Below are 18,817 nucleotides of genomic sequence, written 5' to 3' on the forward strand. Positions count from 1 at the left end.
AACTGGCGCGATAAACTCTACCGACTCACTGGTGGGGGACTGTTGTGGTGGTAACATTATAAGCCAGTTAACAACTTCCGGAAAAGAGTGTACACTTTTGTCTAGTGGCTTTGTTACTCGGCTATGAACCCTAACGTTGCGAGTTCGAACCTCAACCTGCACAGTCTCATACATATTTTATTGTGAATATCAGTTCCAATAACATTTTTGGTCCCAAAAATTGGATTTCTGGGATTTTAGACTACTTAGAGGAATCAGTGATAATCATTTATATGTTCTGTCATTTACTGACATACTTCTAAAATTAGATTTATACCAGATTTCTCTAAAAAAAATGGCGACGTTTTAGCATGAGAAATATTATATGAAGCATAGTCCAGCTTTTATTTGAGCATATTTTATATATGAATAAGACAAGATTTTACTTCAGGATAAGTAAAAAAATATATTAAAATAATTTTGAGTTATGTTATGAGTCCCTTTCTTTATTTTTGTTTCCTTAAAAAAATATAAAATTTCCGGATATTTCAATCACAAAAAAGTATTATATTTGAGGTGGTTGTCAATTGTTTTCTCGGGAGCACGAACGTGATTTAAAGACGATTGTTGCCCATGAACCACTCAGCCATGAAAATTGACTAACAGGTTGCAAATCAAAGACAGGAATCACCTGTTGCTCTTTTCCCTGTCACCGCGGAACTGCGCCATACGCACAAGAAATTCCAGTCACATTCGTGGAACGCGGATTCAACAAAACTTGTACTTTTTGGACATCTATCTTTTCGTGAAAAAAAGTAAATGCATAGTCTTTTGTAAAAATAGAGATATGGGTAAAACAAAGGGATGACAAAAGAATTGAAAAGAAAAAAAAAAGGGGGGGGGGCTTGTAGAGGCATGCTAACACGAAATGTCAAAATAGTAGAAAAGACAAAAAGATAATGCCATGTCGAAACAGAAAGGATTTCGAAATAGTAATAAAGCATCAGAACTGAAAAATCTATAGCAGTTTCTTTCTTCCTTACTAAAAGCGCTTGAAACAGGAAATTACAAATCAAACAATATCTATCTATCATGTCAATGCGAAGTAAAAACATTTTCATAAAAGAATAACATATTAACAGATATAAAATTGCATTGAAAAAAGAAAAGGAAAAACTCATTGTACATTTCGAAATACAGAAAAAAGAATTTAATTCTCAATGATATGTTCACTTATATATCTATATTTATGCACAGTGGCTGTAGAAAGTTGAGAACTAGGGTAAGTGGCGGATTTTAGATTTAGCGGACTCAGGTAGTCCACATTATGAACCGCCATTTTCAAAAATGGTCAATTTAGTTTTAGATTACGCATTTTTAACTTATTCAATATGTTAATCATTTATTTTATAGTTTGATTTCTTTTTATTTTAGCAACAATGTTAATGCTTACTATTTTATTTCTTTATTATGATACGACTGCGAGCGTTGTTCGGCATTTCTATGAAGTGACGTCACTTTCAAATACAACTACTAATTTATCGTTTGGTTTCTTATTTTTAAATAATTAATCTTGTTATAAAAAATCATAAGAATATCGTTTGGGATTGTGTTTTTTTTTAACTCCTTCCCAATTAAATTATCGCACTCTTGTAGTGTACAACTTATGTTTATTCTTTAATGCATTTTTTTTATATATTTCATCACATTGTTTTTACTACTTTTACCGCACTTACTAATTATAAGTGTTCCTTAAAAACGTCTGATGTAAATTTTAAAATATAATTTTAAGAAATATAATTTTCAATCTCATTACATTCATTGGATTTTATCACATAAAATAGCTTCCCGAATATGCCAATAATACTACTGCAAAGCAGCATAAACAAAATTACACAATACTGACGTTTGTATATGATTAATGAAATTAATTTGAAAAGTATTAATTTAATTTACGATTCCATTTGAAAAGTATTAATATCGTCCTATCTTATTTTTAATTCATAGATTTTGTATATTTTTGCAAATTTATGTAAGTATTTTTTTTAAGCGGGAGCTTTTTGCCGAATACTTCTTTTAGCTCAACCTGGTCAATATATTCAACTGTGAAAAATTTCAGCACTATGCAAAGAAGGAAATTCAAGCTCAATCCATATAGCTTATTTCAAGAGGATGACGGATACCCTCTTAAACCTCTTTTTTCAGGTCAAAAGTTTTTTGTGTTGGTCTTGCATATCCATGACAATAAACAGCTTTCAAACTTGAGCAAATACGAGATAAAGCAAAAGAAGGAGTGATATCAAGCCTGAAAGTTTTAAAGCGTTTTTTTTTTTTTTGCTCCTTCTATTTCCTATTTACTTAAAAGAGAAGTTATGCTCGGTGATGAGCGCCCTCTATACTAACCTATCAATTATTAAGAAAATTCAATATTTGTGGAATGTTTATACACCCTCTATAAGAATATTGAATTTTGACTTTCTTTAATGGAAATTAAAGTAATTAAATGTAATAGTGGTGACAATTAAAAAGTTATTAATTATTAATTTCTATTAAAGTTACTTATTAATAATAATTAAATTAATGATGATAATTAAAAGTTAAACATTTTTACCGGGAAATTGAATTTTGAAGTGTCCACCATTTGCTCGGTGACCACCTCCTCCGCCTTGGACAGCACCTCCTCCACCACCTTCTCAGCTGCTGCCCGGATCTCCGCCTCCTCCTCCTCCGTCAGCCTCAACTCAGCTTCTTTCTCCTCTTCTGCCTCTATCACCTCCTCCTCCACCTCCTGAGGAGGTTGCACCTCTTCCTCCACCTGTTGCTGGACTTCCTCTTCTTCTTCTTCGTCGTCGTCGTCCAGTCCGACGAACTGAAGTTTCTGTTGGAAGGAGGGCGTCAATTACATGCATCTGAATACAAAAATTCATTTGAAAGTAGAATTAAATAATGATTATATAAAATTAGAATTAGCACCAGTTAATCAGCGAAAATTACTAAACACAGGATGTACCTTCCTTTCCGTTTCATGTTATTATCCACTGAATTTTTACTCTTTTGTATTGTAAGTATAGAGAAAGTATTGTAATAGTGATAAAAAAATTCGAATTCGAGATTTTGACGTATCTTTACGTTTTAGATCTCTCTGAATTCGAAAAAGAAATGCTTAAAATTTATATTTGTCTATCTGTCCGTGACATAATTAATTCAAAAAAGAATTTTGAGCTAGATGGGTGAAATCTGGAATTCAGTATTTGCACCATACTTGCAGATTCTTATTAAATTTTGAGCAAATTTCATTCAGAGGAAGTTTTTCAGACGCACAAAAACTTTAATTATCAAATTTGGTATGGAATTTTGTGACTACAAGTGCAGTTGTGTGCCAAATATTTGTTTCAATCGATTGAAAAAAGTGCGTTCTGAAGTTTTTGGTCACTATTAACCACATGCCTGTGTAATTGCCAAGACTCAACAAGCATCACTCCTTAGATGCACTAAAAATATTAAATACATGTTATACTTTTCATAATAATTAATTATTCGTTAATATTTTATACACCAACGCCATGCAAGGCGTTTTCTGGTCTAACACATTTATTGCCGGGGTCCTGCCCTCCCTATGATCTGGGCATCCTGGGTTCGAGTCCTGGTTCGAGCATGGTTGTTCTTTGCCCTGTGTTCTGTCTGTGAAAGAGCCCCCCTGTATAAAGGGGTTGTGCAAGCGAGTGTGTGAGTGTCATCTTTATATGAGCTAGAAGTCAGACTTCCGCCCTCGGGTGCTCAGGGGCCTTTACCCTCAGAAGCTACTGCTCAAACTCGGCTTAAATTGCTGACTCAGTCAGCGGGCTTGTCTATGGAAGGTCAAAAGTAATAACAACATTAACGTAACACATTTATTAGAGAGTATGCGAGAAAGTTTTGTAGAAACTAATTCCTCTGGTTTATTATTATATTCAAAATTATGCGTGTTTCTTAGTAATATCCCCTCCAATTCATTCTGATATGTTAGTGATTAAATCTCTCTAATGCTTGAGATTGGAGGCTGTGCCAGAATTTTATTTTGGGACATCGTTTGCAAATGATGCATAAAGAGAAAAATACAACCATATCTTGAGCTCTCAATGCGCAAAGAAATTGGCGAAATCGGCTGATGGGGCAGTTAGATATTGCAGTGGGTTTTTCTTTTTTTTTTTTTTTTTTTTTTTTTTGTAGAGAATATGCCTTGAACTACTGTTTTTCAGAATCGTCTTGAAAATAGAGGCTGGTGGTTTTCATTTATTTTTTCTACATTTAACTCGATTGTAATGAATGAAAAGGGTTTCCACGAGTCAAAGTTTTTCAAATTTCAAGTTTTATGAAATAAAAGTAAAGACAAATACTGGGAATTTATTTATTATCTGCAAGAGAAATTTTGCTCTGTGAAAGTGGACACTGAGCGTTTTTTGAACATGTTCGAGAGAAAGATCCTTAAATCTATCTTTGGCCCAGTACTAGAGAGAGGTTGTTGGCGAACTAGATTCAATTTTGAATTATATAAACTCTATAGGCAACCACAGATAGCACTGGTTATCCGGAGTAATAGCTCAAGATGGCTCGGACATATCTAGAGAAACCTTCAAAATATCCACTTTTAAAAATCGTATGGGATCTTGGTCCAGAGAAAGACCTCCAACTAGATTGCTGGATGATGTGGAAAGAGACCTGAGTGTTCTGAAGATAAGGAACTGGAAAGGAGTTGTGGGGGATAGAAAGCGCTGGAAAGAGGGCGTGGTTGAGGCAACTAAGGTCTGCAAGGGGCTGTTGTGCTCATGAAGAAACATATAAGAAAAATTTATTAGTACAATTTTTTTTTTAAATTTTATACTTTACTTGAATTATTTTTCGTTTTTCATTTATTTTCACAATTTGGATCCGCGATAACTTTTCTCATTTCTAACATTTCTGGATATGCTCTTTTCTTCAATTTTTCCTTTCAAACTACGTCGTTTCAGAGGGATAAAGGAAAAGGGGAAAAATCTGAGGGAAAAAATTACGAGCGCCACTGAAAAGAAATCATACAGAGAGATTTTTTTAAAGGACTGTAACCACAGAAGAGCAGTTATTTTATTTTTTAAAAATTTTTTTTCCTCTACAAATCGAAGAGATGCATAAAATCTTGAGGATTAAAAGCACTTAAAAGCAAATTGCATTAGATTATTGATGAACGTATACACGAAATTAAATCAACTAATGACTAAATCCGTACATTAAGAAATTAAGGACGATGCAATTTTGTTATCCCTACGAATGGTTCTTGAAAACAACATAATTATAAAATTTAATACATGATCGTGGTGTTTAGTACTCATTACATCAAAAAAATGTATATATATGCAGTTTTTTGAATTCAAATCTTAAAATGAGAAAAATTCGAATTGATTTCCAAATTGATGTATTAACCTCTAAAGCAGGATTTCGTATTTGGTACAAAATAAAAAATAGTAACCAAAATATTTATGTTAACCACAAAAAAAAGATGTATATAATAAGTTAAAAGAAAAATATAAATCTTTCAATACTAAATAATCGAAGAAAATATCAAAAAGTAACCTTCGTATTTAAAAAAATATTTTTATCCAAATGAAAATAAAATATAAACTCAAAAATTAGTTTAGCTCAGGTAAGCATTATACGTTTCTTCATATAATTTCAAATAGTAATATCCAGATATGAAAATGCCTATTACAGAGTAGCACAGATAGAATTTCTCAGCTCGACTAACTCTTACCAGAATCCCTTTTTTTTTTCCGGCATCAGCCGTGCTATGTCCTGAAGCATGTCAGCCAATTTTTTTTTCTTCCTAAACAGATGCATGTCAATCCTAATTTAATTTGTTTCGTTTTTGGTTTTTATTATTTATCATATGATTAAGTGCTGAGAAAATAAGCATCATGAAACATAAAAACTTTCAAAGAAGGCAAAAAAAAAAAAGTTTATGAGATTTTGCAATCTGTCGAAATTGATTTAATATAACAAACACTAAACCAGAATGGAGCATTAAAATTAAGATATTGGCTCTACGAAATCTCAAACATTTGTTTGAATCGGAGACTTTGAAAAAAAAAGTAGCAATTTTTCTCTTCTGGTAAAATAGTTAGAAGATATATGAATTCCTTCGACTATCTGTTGGGTTTGCATCATCTGCCTTTTCTAACTATCTTTCAAGCCTTTAATATATTCACTAGATAGGAGCAATTAAACAGATATGGTAGCAAAACAAGCTGCCAATCATTACAGGAGATATAGATCAGTGAAAAGCAATTTAAATTCTAATAGAATAGTATTTTTTTTATTTTGTCGTGTGACTATTTTAATCCAAATTTTTGCGCAGTAGCTTCTGAGGGTAAAGACCCTTGAGCACCCGAGGGCAGAAGTCTGACTTCTAGCTCAAACGAAGATAGCACACACACACTCGCTTGCACAATCCCTTTTTACAGGGGGGCTCATTCACGCCCCTCACAGAGAGATCACAAGGAAGAGAACAACCATGCCCGAATCGGGACTCGAACCCAGAACGTCTAGATCACGGGGAAAACGCGCTACCCCTAGGTCAGGACGCCGGCAGTAGGATGGTTAAGATTCGGCTTAAGACAATTAGGTGCTATTAAGCAGTGAAAATCTTGAGGCCCTCCTTTCCCCCTTTCTATATATATATTCTTTATCTTGACATTTAGTTTTGGAGAATCCTTTTTATTTTCTTACATAGGTGATTTTTAATTTCCTATATAAATAGCTTTATATAGCAAATTATGACTAGCAAATATAATATTTTTAGACCATTGGTTACTATCTGGCAACATAAATTGTTGATTTCAGAAGCAGTCAAAATTAGGGAGTGAAAATCATTTTTCAGCCCCTAACTTCTAAGATATTACGGTTATCGAAACACTTTAAATGCAAAAGTCATTAGTCTTAACGAGGCACTAATTTGATTTATTTTTCTATTTTGAATGTTAAGGAAGTTATAGCGCAGTGAAAATTTCAATTCCCCACCATTTCCATTCCCTTTCAGCTAGAAAGACCATTCGCGGACTCGTCCGAGATTTTTATATTTCTAACTGCATGCGATGATGTCGCGTCCGCGTTACCACGGAAAGGGGGTGCAGTAGCTTCTGAGGGCAAAGAACCCTGAGCACCCGAGGGAAGAAGTCTGACTTAGAGCTCATAGGAAGATGAAACTCACACATTCGCTTGCACAACCCCTTTCTACAGGGGGACACATTCACACACCTCACAGATAGAACACAGATGAAGAACAACCATGTCCGAACCGGGATTCGAACCCGGGATTCCCAGACCACGCGGAAGATAAGCTACCCCTTTGCTAGGACACCGTATCTAACAGCATATTCCAAGCCAGTTAAAATCCAAACAAAATCATTCTAATTATCCTGTTTACAAGATAATAGGGACAAAGCGTTGTATATAACTGAACGAAGAGTGATTTTGAATTCTTGGGCTCACCTTCTCTGCGACCACCATGGCCTTGGAGATGATGTCTTCAATGAAACTGCGCAGGGAATCCCTTTGATCGTCGAAGATCGAATCGGAACTCTAGGGAGGGATAGAGAATTTTAGAACAAGAGGAAAAATAATACAAAAAATGTGTACATTGTTCATTTTTCTTTCAACTTTTTAATTTTTAAATAAATTTTAATACCATTTTAAATATTCAGATAGGATATATATTTATATTCTAATGAAGCGAAATTATACTCGACAGATGAGAGCTGAAGTTGAAGCAATTTCTAAATCATCCATAGTATATGTATACATAAAACTGGTACACCTACCTTATATCTTGTAGAGCTATCACGAGCACATTAAAGTGACGCAAAGCAGCATAGCATGAACTTGACTGAACGTCTGAAGGTATACCGGAGGCGATTCACATCATAAATTCTGTCAGATAGTCTACGAATCAAAAGGAATGCGATATGGTAGATATCTCTTCTGAGCGGCACGTTGTAAACATATATGTTTAATTATGTTCATGGTTTGGGGATTTATGCGACTTATGGAAGTTTCTAAAGTCAAAAGACTGTTCCTGGTGTCGGTTGGTAGCAATTCTCGACGTGTGGGGTGTCGCATTGTCCTGCTTGAATCGTCGAAATCCATCGGAATGCACAGTGTACATGAATGGGTGCAGGTGAAATGACAGGATATTTACGTGTCTATGATTTGTCAAATTCATTTCACATCGCGATAACTGCACACACCTCATATCATCCCAGAGACTCCCCCAAATTGTATAGTCTCCTGAACAATTCTCGACGTGTTGGACGTCGAATTGTCCTGCTGGAATCGTCAAAATCCGTCGGAATTCACAAGGGCATAAATGGGTGCAGGTGAACTTGCAAGATGCTTACATACTTTCATTAACCAGATTCATTTTTTCACACATCTAACTGCTCACACCCCATATTAACCCAGAAATTCCACCAGATTGAACAGTCGCTTGTCGGCATATAAAATCCATAGATTCATGAGTTTGTCTCCATAGTCCATGCACGTATGTCCACCAGATACAATTGGAAACGAGATTCACCAGATGAAATATGTTTCGAGTCATCAACAGTCCAATAGTAGCGTTGTTGGTTTCAGATAAAGTATAAAGCTTTGTAACATGCAATCAAAGTGGGGTACGAATTGGAAATTTGATTTTTCTATCGAAACAATTCGCAGGCAGAGATTTGTTGATGCCTCATCATTGAAATCCATTGTAATTTGAGGAAGTGTTGCAAGTTTAACTCGTTTAATAATTCTCGTCAGTTATCGATAGCCCCTTTCTTTCAAGGTTTTTTTCCAGTTGCCACTGATATCGTATATTTGACATTTTTCCTGATGTTCGATATTCACGGTGCACTCGCGAAAATGTCGTATTTGAAAATTCAAGCTTTCATTGCTACCTTGAAATTGCTTTGTCTCATCACTAGTGTGTCGGCTTTAAATATACACAAAAAATCATTTAAATCTTGATAATTTGTTATTGCAGCAGAGAAAGCAATTTTACTGACAGCGATAGTCCTACATAGGTGCTGCCGACTACATCATGTTACGAGGGCTGGTTGCATAGCTTCTTTATTTGTGCATGCACGCTTGCACGAGTTCCGCTGCCTCTTCAGTGCAGTAAATATATTATATTTTATTACATAGTAACAGGATAATTTAAGAGTAACTGCAATATTTCCATGGCCACTTGTTAACCAAATTGTTTTTGTATGCTCTTGTTTTTCAATTTATTCTACAGTTGCTTTTTTACTTTTTCGTATACCAAATACAGAGAAAATATTGTAATCATCAAAAATTAGACTTTGAGAGAAATTTCATCTTCACATTTTAGACCTTTCTGAGTTTGAAAAACACAGTTTTAGATTTATATCTGTCTGTGACAAAAGCCGCTTTGAGCTAAACAAATGAAATATAGTATGTAATCTTTAAACAAAATTTGTAGATTTTTGTCAAATTTTAATCCAAATCCGTTGAGAGGAAGTCTGTCTGCCCGACTGTTCGAATATAATAACTAAAAAAAGTAGGGAACTAGATCAGGGGTAGGCGGCTCTTTTGATGTAAAGTTGCGGTTCTCCAGTTCCATACGAAAAATTAATAATTTATTATCAAAACCCTTAAAAATTAAGAATATATTTTAAAGTACCTAATCTATCAACGGTTTCTATTAACATAATCGTTAATTACAAATAGCTACGCTTAACATGACCGTAATGAGATAAATTTGAACTATTGTTTTGTTCTTAGAGATGAGACTCCGTGACCATGTTTATCTTTCAACCAATTACATTTAATTTCTGTCTCACCTAAACAGCCACCGTCTAGAGTCTAGACACCATGTCTAGACTCTAAACGTGTTGTCAGTCAGTTATCCTTGGAGAACGCGGTCGACCTTACATTGCATGTGTGTTAATTTAATCGCTTGCGGTTTCTGCGTGTGTCTATACGTTTGCTGTTTCAAGAAGAATACGATTTAGAAGCAAATTATTTTCTCAAAGGTATGTACGCGTATAATATAATAAAATCAGTAACAGAATTGGATTACATATCTGAGGATCGAAGGAATAATGGTAAATAAATTGTTTGCAATTTTAGATAGCTAAGTAAAATTTTAAAAAAATCCTTTTTTCAGCTCCGCCAGCTGGTAAAAAAAAGAGAAAAAGAAAACCGAGAACTGAAAAAGAAAACCGAGAATTCAATCAGGATTGTACGAAGTAGTTTGCATTCATATGCAGCAAAGATGGCCTTTCGACTTGTCTCATTTGCCATGAAAAACTCGCACACAATAAAAAGTCAAATTTGGAGAGACACTTCACTACATAACATACCCAGTTTGCTGATAAATATCCAACCGGTGACGCACGAAAAGAAGCTGTTGAAGAGCTCCAAGAAAAAAAAATTACAGTCAAGTTCCATGATAAGTTACTGGGCGCAATATTCCAACAATGTAAATCTGCAAGCTTTGCAATAACATTAGAAATTGCAAAAAGAGAAAAATCATTCACAGATGGTGAATATGTCAAAGATTATTTTATACGTGCATCTGAAGAACTATTTCATGATTTAAAAAAGAAAGCAGAAATTATGAAAAATCAAAAATTTGCCCTTGTCTGCTAAAACAGTACAAGACAGAATATTACTACTAAAATGCCTTCAAATGTAACACATAAGCAAGTGGAAGACATTCAATTGGTTTCTGCCTTATCACTTTCTGTAGATGAGTCTTGCGACATAAAAGACACGGCACAAGTTACCCTTTTTTGTCAGGTATATGTCGTTTCAAGGTACAAAAGAAGAATTGCGAGGATTGCTACCTCTCTCAGGGCAAACTCGTGGAGAAGATACAGCAAATATAGTGCAAAAATGCCTAGAATACAATTGAATCGATGCAAATAAAATCGTTCCTATAGCAACTGATGGAGACAGAAGTATGACAGGAACACATGGAGGTGTAACATCAATTCTTCAGAAAAAAATAAATCACGCAATTCTAACGCTTCACTGCATAATTCATCAAGAAGCGCTTTGTGCCCAAAATTTCCGGCCGAAATAGTTGAGGTCACGAACTTGGTAATTACGATTATTAACATCATCTTAGCAAAAGCACTCTACCATCGCCAGTTTAAAGATTCCCTTGAAGAAATAGATAGCCAGTTTTCTTACCTACTTCTGCACAATAAAGTGCGATGGCTTTCCATAGGCAATGTATTGCACCGTTTTGTTTTGTGCTTGAGTGAAACAAAAACATTCCTCAATGAAAAAGCATTGAACATCCCGAAGAAGACAAATGGCGGCAAAAATTCAACTTCATGGTAGATATTATAATAAAACCGAATGAACTAAATCTAAAATGCAAGGAAAGGGAAACCCAACCTACGACTTGCTTGAAGAAGTAATTTGTTTGGAAAAAAAAATTACTTTTTTTTTTGTTGAAGACATAGAGAGCGGTAAATTACTTCATTTTAAAAATCTGAATCAATATCGCGATGAGACCAATGCAACTACTGACACGAATTACTTCAGCCGAACTTTAAAAAACATGAAGGATCTATTCGTTGAGAGATTCGAGTAATTCAAAACAACAAAAGCAATCTCGCATTCATATTAAATCCTCTCAACACAAATACAAATGAGATCAACATTGAGCCATTTGGAATTGATGCTGGATCGCTTCAAATGCAATTTGCTCGATTTGAAAACCAGAGACTCGTGAGTGGCAAGTTCACAGAACTCAAGAGCAAGTTGGAAGATGGGTGGTCCAGAAACATTGCGCAGCACAAGTGGACAGCTCTAAAAGAAATTCTGCGACCCTCATATTAGACGCATGGAATAGTCTTCCAGAATGCTACAGCGAGGTGAAGAAGTTGGCATATAGAGTGCTGACGATCTTCGACGTATTCGTGTGAGCAAGCATTCTCTTGCATGAATATAATAAAAAGTAAATTTAGAAGTCAACTAACAAATAAAAATCTAGAGTCGTGTCACTTAAAACAACAAGCTGTAAGCCAGAAATAATCAAACTTTCAAAAGGCATGCAAAGCCAAAGCTCCCATTGATTTAACTATCTGTATTTCTGTTTTTATCTGAATAAAGATTATTCCGTATTTGAAGCCGTTTATTTGAAATCAAAAATCAAATATATATAAGCAAATACTATAATATTAAATCGAAAATTTTTAGTGGCTCTTTAAAAACTGGAAAATTTTATAAATTGTTGTTTTTGGCTCTTCCGTTTCAATAGGTTGCTGATCCCTGAACTAGATAGATAAAATTTGATACACAGACTAACATCTCAAACGTATCTAGACACCTGTACAATTTTGAGCCAAATTCAACAAGTTGTTGATCGTCTGTCGGTATGTGCTTTCAGAAACATGCAAAAGCGAAAACTCAAAAACACATTGACTTAAATATATCAAATTTGATGTATCATTTTATGACTGCAGGTGTACTTTTGTGTCATATTTTTGTTTCAATCGATTACGCGTCAAAACACAAATTGGATTTTCGGATACTATTAGGTGCATGCCAGGCATTAATCGCCAAAAAATGTGCCAACGATATGATAGCGTCACACGATAGACTCAGTGAAAAATACTAAATTCACGCCAAAAGTTAATATCTCGTAACTATTGTATGCCAATTTCCGGGAATTATTGTATGTTATTCCGGGAATAACACTTTTAATAGAAAATGTGCAAGAAAGTTTTGGGGAGTCCCCTACTGCAAGTTTATTTAAATCTACTTTTTTAATAAATTTTTTAGTTTCAATGTAACATTTAAACTCTTTCTACAGCCAAGATTTTCCTTTTGGGCTTGCACATTTTTTTTTCTTTGCGAAAGGTCCAATGCGGCCAGACATTTTTGTTATTAACTGTCGTTAATTATAGATCGTATTTTCTTTACTTTTTCAAAAAGTCAAGACAGTGGCTGATCTCTCATCTGAAACTTTCTCAAATGGGCATAGTTTGAGAAAGTCCCCCCCCCCAAGTCTGCCCATCCCCACTCATTTGGATTCTTTACGATTCTAAATTCAGGAGTATGTAGTGGTGTTAAAAGAAGAGCAAATCTTGTGTGAATCGTTCCCAAATGAATACAAAATTATCTTTTTCATACATCTATAACTTAACCCGAAGCCTTGTGATACGAAGTCGAATTTAGTCCTTAGACATTTCAAATTTATTAAATAACCCTTACTAGACAATTTACATACATTAGAACCTCCCCCTCTAACTTTAAATTACAGATATTTTATTGATTTTTATTTAATACCTATATCAGCAGCTTTTAAAGTCAGAAATTATAACTACAGCAAAATATTTGAATTAAGGTAACCTTCAAAACAGAAAATATCTCGCCCATAAGAAAATAAGTAATTTAAATTTTAAAGTAATTTTAAATAAAATTATAAACAAATTACAATTTTTTTATTCCATATATATATATATATATCTATATCTATATTACTTATAATAAAGCTCAATGTGTGTGTGTGTGTGTGTGTGTGTGTTGGCGCTCTACAGGCCAGGTCATTTGACATACAGCTATCAAATTTGGTACATGTATACCTTAGAGGTCGGGAATGTGCACCTGGGGTCCCTTTTTTTGAAATTTTAATTAGAATTTTAATTATTAATTAAAAACTAACTTTCCCGCCAAAAAAATCTTTCATTTTCCCCACCGCCAACTTTTCCGCCAAAAAAAATCTTCCAATTTCGCCATCGCCAAATGAGTAAGGCTTCCGGGGTTTTTTTCTCCCAACAGTAATGAAGCTAAGGTTAGTATTTTTCGGCGGATTATTTCAAACGATTCTGTTTATTTTCTTAATGTTTGATGCATTTAAAATTAAACATTGTTAATTAATCGATCCTGCAGATTCATTCTGAAGAACTTTTGAATAAAAATAAAACAGAATAAAGGAAATTAAAAATTTCTAATCCGCATAGCGTTACCCCAACTGGCGTAGAAAAAAAAATCACGTATTTGCGTTACGTAACTGGCGTTGAAAATTCACGCATGCGCTTTGTGTTCTGAATTTCGCATTGTGTTGACGAATTATTATCAACCGATGCGGACTGGATTTAAATTTTTTTTAGGTTCGTTGCATGTTTTTGTAATTAAAATGTATTTATGTTAGTTATATATTTTTTGTATATGCTTATAGTTTTAAGTGCATCGTTTTTTAAGTAGTTTTTTTAAAACCTGTTTTAAACCGTCTATTTTAAATGATTCGTTTCATTTTCTTAGTGTTTGATGCATTTAAAAGTAAACATTGTTAATGAATCGATCTGCTCATGATGAATCTAAGAAAATTTTGTTGACAAATTCCTGAGATAATACGTAAATTGAAAAGGATATTCTTTAGTGCCCATAAAGTTTAAACGCTGAGTGACTCTATTTTCATTAATCAGATTATAAAAAAATTCTTTGTTTCAGTAAAAAATATTATTATATTAATTGCAGATTAATTCTTTCCACTTTAATTTAAAACATAAATTCTACGGGTGTTAACAGAAAATTAGAGAGATACATATTACATTATGACTGAAGGCCTTTATAATATTATTAGTGAATTATATGACTATCAAAATTTGAAGTTTTAAAATATTTTGATGAAGCTATTAAAGTAGGAATTGCATAAAATATTTAAATATAAAAATTTTAACTAGCATTAAGATTGGCGAACCGGTTGGTCGACAAATTCTTGAGATATTACATAAATTAAGAAAGATATTTTTTAGTTCCCATAAGGTTTAAATGCTCAGTGACTCTGTTTTCGTTAATCATGTTATTAAAAAAATTAACATTTATTGACGAACACGAACACACTGATATTTATCGTTACTCTGATTAGATATTATAAAATCTGAATAGATAAACATAAACGTGTAAACAGCTGTGCGCCGGTTTCTATGGCAACACAGCTGGAAAGGGAAAAGAAGTTGCCGAAGAAAATTCACGCATGCGCATTGTTCTGATTGTTGTCATGACAACCACTTTTAACAGACGATTTAAATTATTTTTAGGTGAGTTACATGCTTTTGTAAATAAATTGTATTTATGTTAGTTATATATTTTTTGTATATGCTTATAGTTTTAAGTACATCGTTTTTAAGTAGTTTTTTTTAAACCTGTTTTCAATGATTTAAATTATTTTTAGGTTAGTTGCATGCTTTTGTAATTAAATTGTATTTATGTTAGTTATATATTTTTTTGTATATGCTTATAGTTTTAATTACATCGTTTTTTAAGTAGTTTTTTTAAACCTGTTTTCGACCGATTATTTTAAACGATTCATTTTATTTTCTTAGTGTTTGATGCATTTAAAAGTAAACATTGTTCATTAATCGATCTGTTCATGATGAATCTGCGAAAATTTTGTTGACAAATTCTTGATATATTACATAAATTAAGAAAGATATTCTTTAGTGCCCATAAAGTTTAAACGCTCAGTGACTCTATTATCAGTAATTATATTATTAAAAAAAATGCTTTGTTTCAGTAAAAAATATTATTATATTAATTGCAGATGAATCATTTACACTTTAATTTAAAGCATAAATTCTACGAGGGGTAACAGAAAATTAGAGAGATACATATCACGCTATGACTGAAGGCCTTTATAATATTATGAGTGAATTATATGACTATCAAAATTTGAAGTTTTAAAATATTTTGCTGAAGAATCTATTAAAGTTGGAATTGCATAAAATATTTAATTATTAAAATTTTAACGAACATTAAGATTGGCGAACCGGCTGGTCGCCAAAGGCGGCTAGTATATATATATATATATATATTGGTCAGTGCAGCACTTCTCCAGCTATAGAATGAATCAGACCTCATTGCTCAGAAAATGAATTTGAAAACATTAATTTTAAATTAAATTATAGATTAAAATATTACATTTAATTTTATTTGAATAGATACGAAGGCATGATCTTACAAATGAAATCTTGTTCTATATAGATTTAACATCTACACTACAGGTGTTAAATATATGCATAAAATTTTATCCATGCAGATCTCTTTGTTTTGTAATTATCGAGTTCGTTTATATTTAAACAGCCAAACAAACAGACAGACAGACTTCTTTTAAATAAATATCTGGTAGTATAAATTTGATAGAAATTTACAGATGTGGTGTAACGATCATGTATCAAATTTCATGATTTAGCTCAAAACATTTTCAAGTATCAAGTTCACAAAGAGGCAGATATAATTTCAAAAATATAATTTTCAGACTCAGGTAGCTCTGGAAAACGCGAGGATTCGTCAAAATTTCGAATGCAAATTTTTGTCTTCGTGTATTTCGTTTACAAGAAAGCAAACAAGCGGGGGTAGATCCCACAAAACTCTCTCAAATACTCTAATAAACTTATCATGAAAGAGAATGCTTGACGTGCCATTGCATACAATAATTGCGAAATGTTAACCCTTGGCATGAATTTAGCACTTTTACTGAATCTATCGTGCCATCCTTGGCGAGCAATTCGACGATTAATCCCGGACATGCGGTCAACAGTACCAGAAGCACGAGCTCTTGTTTTAGGCGTGTTCCTTTCAACCGAATGGAACAAAAATTTAGTACAAAAACTACACTTGTAGTCACAAAATCCCATACCAAATTTCATGCATTTAAGTGTTTGCATTTTTTAGTTATCCGTTTATATGTTTCTGAATATAGATAGACATACGTTCAATTCCTTGTTGAATTAGGCTCAAAATTTGATAATTGTTAACTTATATTCGAAGAGCTTCTCAGATATACTTTCTTTCAACATATTTTGATCAAAATAAATATAATCGAAATTTACAAATTTTATGTAAAAACCGTATACCAAATTTCATTTGTCGAGTTCAAATTGTTTTTGAATTATCTTTGCTACAGACAGACAATTATCTCCCAAAAATGTTTTTTTTTCTTTTTTTTTTTTTTTTTCGAATTTAGGAAGATCTAAGACATGGAAATTCGACAAAATCTGGAGTTCGAATTTTTAGCCTATTACTATACTTTTTCTGTACTACATATACGAGGAAGTAAAAAAACGGTAAAAATGAACTTTAATCCGTCAAACTAGATACTAATTAAAGTTATTAATTTTAATCCGTTAGACTCACCTGGCTCTGTGGCTCTTCCTCTAACTGGATATCAATCGACTCTTCGTCGAGGGGATCTTCAACTGGACTCCAGGGAGGAGAGGGGACAGTGTCTATCTGAAAGGTGGGTAGTCTCTGAAAGATAGATCAGAAGTGAAGTGATACTGACTTTACGCATAAAAAAATTGATGTACTCAAATTATTGAAATTACCAATTGGCAATGAGATCCTTCATCATTGTTACCGCCTTGTTGGCGCCTTTTGTAAGGAATGTAGCAAACCTACGCTGACTTGGCTTCAGCGATAAAATTATTGTAACCCTGCTGACATGGGATCAGTTTCAAAAACAGTTTCGTACTGAGTTCGTTGCGGGGTCGTTGTACCTCGATGAAATAAAAGGTTGGCTTTCGAATTGTCGTTTGATTTTAAATAAGAATACAGTCCACTTATTAAATATTGAAATGAACCAGCTTAAACTTATGGTAAATTCGTACCAATCATTATTAATTCCAATTATGACAGCATCTGAAATTCTTATTTGAGAATATCAGTTGCAATCACTTTAAAATGGCATAATCTGCTTTTGCTATTAAAGTAGGTAAAAAATTATAATTTGTCCGCTGAATTTCGGTAATTTTAATCTTCCTGGTTAGGTACAGACATACATTCACAGGAATTAGATAGTCAAATTATTACAGAAATGTGACTGACATTAAAAAATATTTCAAGTACAATGGAGTATTTTATAATAATAGAAGGTCAAGAAGGGTTTAAATGCATCACCCTTCAATCCTAAATGGCGCCGTGAGAACATAACAATAGGGTACTTATGTCACTTATATGCTTATATAACTTGTTAAAGTCAATGAAAATTAAGCGGAGAATAAAATTATGCCAAGTCATGACTAGGGCATGACTTAGCATATGGCTGAGTCACTAATAAAGACTAGTAGCGAAAAACAAATCATATTGGACCCTGGTGTTAGTTCAATACCTCACCAATCGCCAGTCTTAAATGGCGCCATGAGAACATAGCACTAGCACACTTATATCACTTTTCAAAGTCAAGTGTAAAAAAGCGAAGAAAAAAAAATACGCCAAGTCATGACTAGGACATGACTTAGCATTATGACTAAGTCACTAATAAAGAATAGGAGCATAGAAAAAGTCATATTGGACCTTAGTGTTGTCTTCAATAATAATGAAGTTTAAATTCTTCACCATTCGTCAATCCTAAATGGCGCCATGAGAACATAACACTAGAGGACTTATATCTCTTTTTTAAAGTCAATGATGATCAAGCGGAGAAAAAAATAATGACATCTCATGACTAGGACATGACTTAGAATTATATTTAAGGCACTAATAAAGACTAGGAGCGAAAAAAAAATGATATTGTGTCCTGTTGTCAATGGTTCTTAGTACACTACTATCATAAAACAGAGGTACAGTAGTTTCCGTTTAATTCGGGTCTTAAGAATGTTGAAACCATTGATAACAATTACTGAATTGAGCAAAATCAACTACATTTTTTATCACATAAAGGGAAAGGAAATAAAAATACTTACCTCAGGGCTGTCTATAATTCAATCAAGCTATCAAAAATAACAAGTAAGAAATTCATTAATTGTTGCTTGTCAACAATTATTCTTTAAAGGTTTATTTATATATTTTCCGCAGTTGTACTGTTTTT

The 18,817-nt window shown here is 33.2% G+C and overlaps 1 protein-coding gene across 5 annotated transcripts in view; it reads right to left on the minus strand.

The window, feature by feature from the left end:
- Positions 1-18,817, minus strand: part of LOC129956864 (FK506-binding protein 5-like) — a 245,807-nt gene that overhangs the window by 20,447 nt on the left and 206,543 nt on the right. For all 5 annotated transcript variants that reach the window (XM_056068821.1, XM_056068822.1, XM_056068825.1 and 2 more), the window contains 3 exons: positions 17,146-17,259; positions 7,480-7,569; positions 2,591-2,857 (listed from right to left, as the gene is read on the minus strand). In XM_056068821.1, the coding sequence (XP_055924796.1) occupies positions 2,591-2,857; positions 7,480-7,569; positions 17,146-17,259 (471 nt within the window). The remainder of the gene's footprint in view (positions 1-2,590; positions 2,858-7,479; positions 7,570-17,145; positions 17,260-18,817) is intronic.

This window comes from Argiope bruennichi, chromosome 11, assembly GCF_947563725.1.
Source record: "Argiope bruennichi chromosome 11, qqArgBrue1.1, whole genome shotgun sequence".
In the NCBI taxonomy this organism is placed as follows: domain Eukaryota; kingdom Metazoa; phylum Arthropoda; class Arachnida; order Araneae; family Araneidae; genus Argiope; species Argiope bruennichi.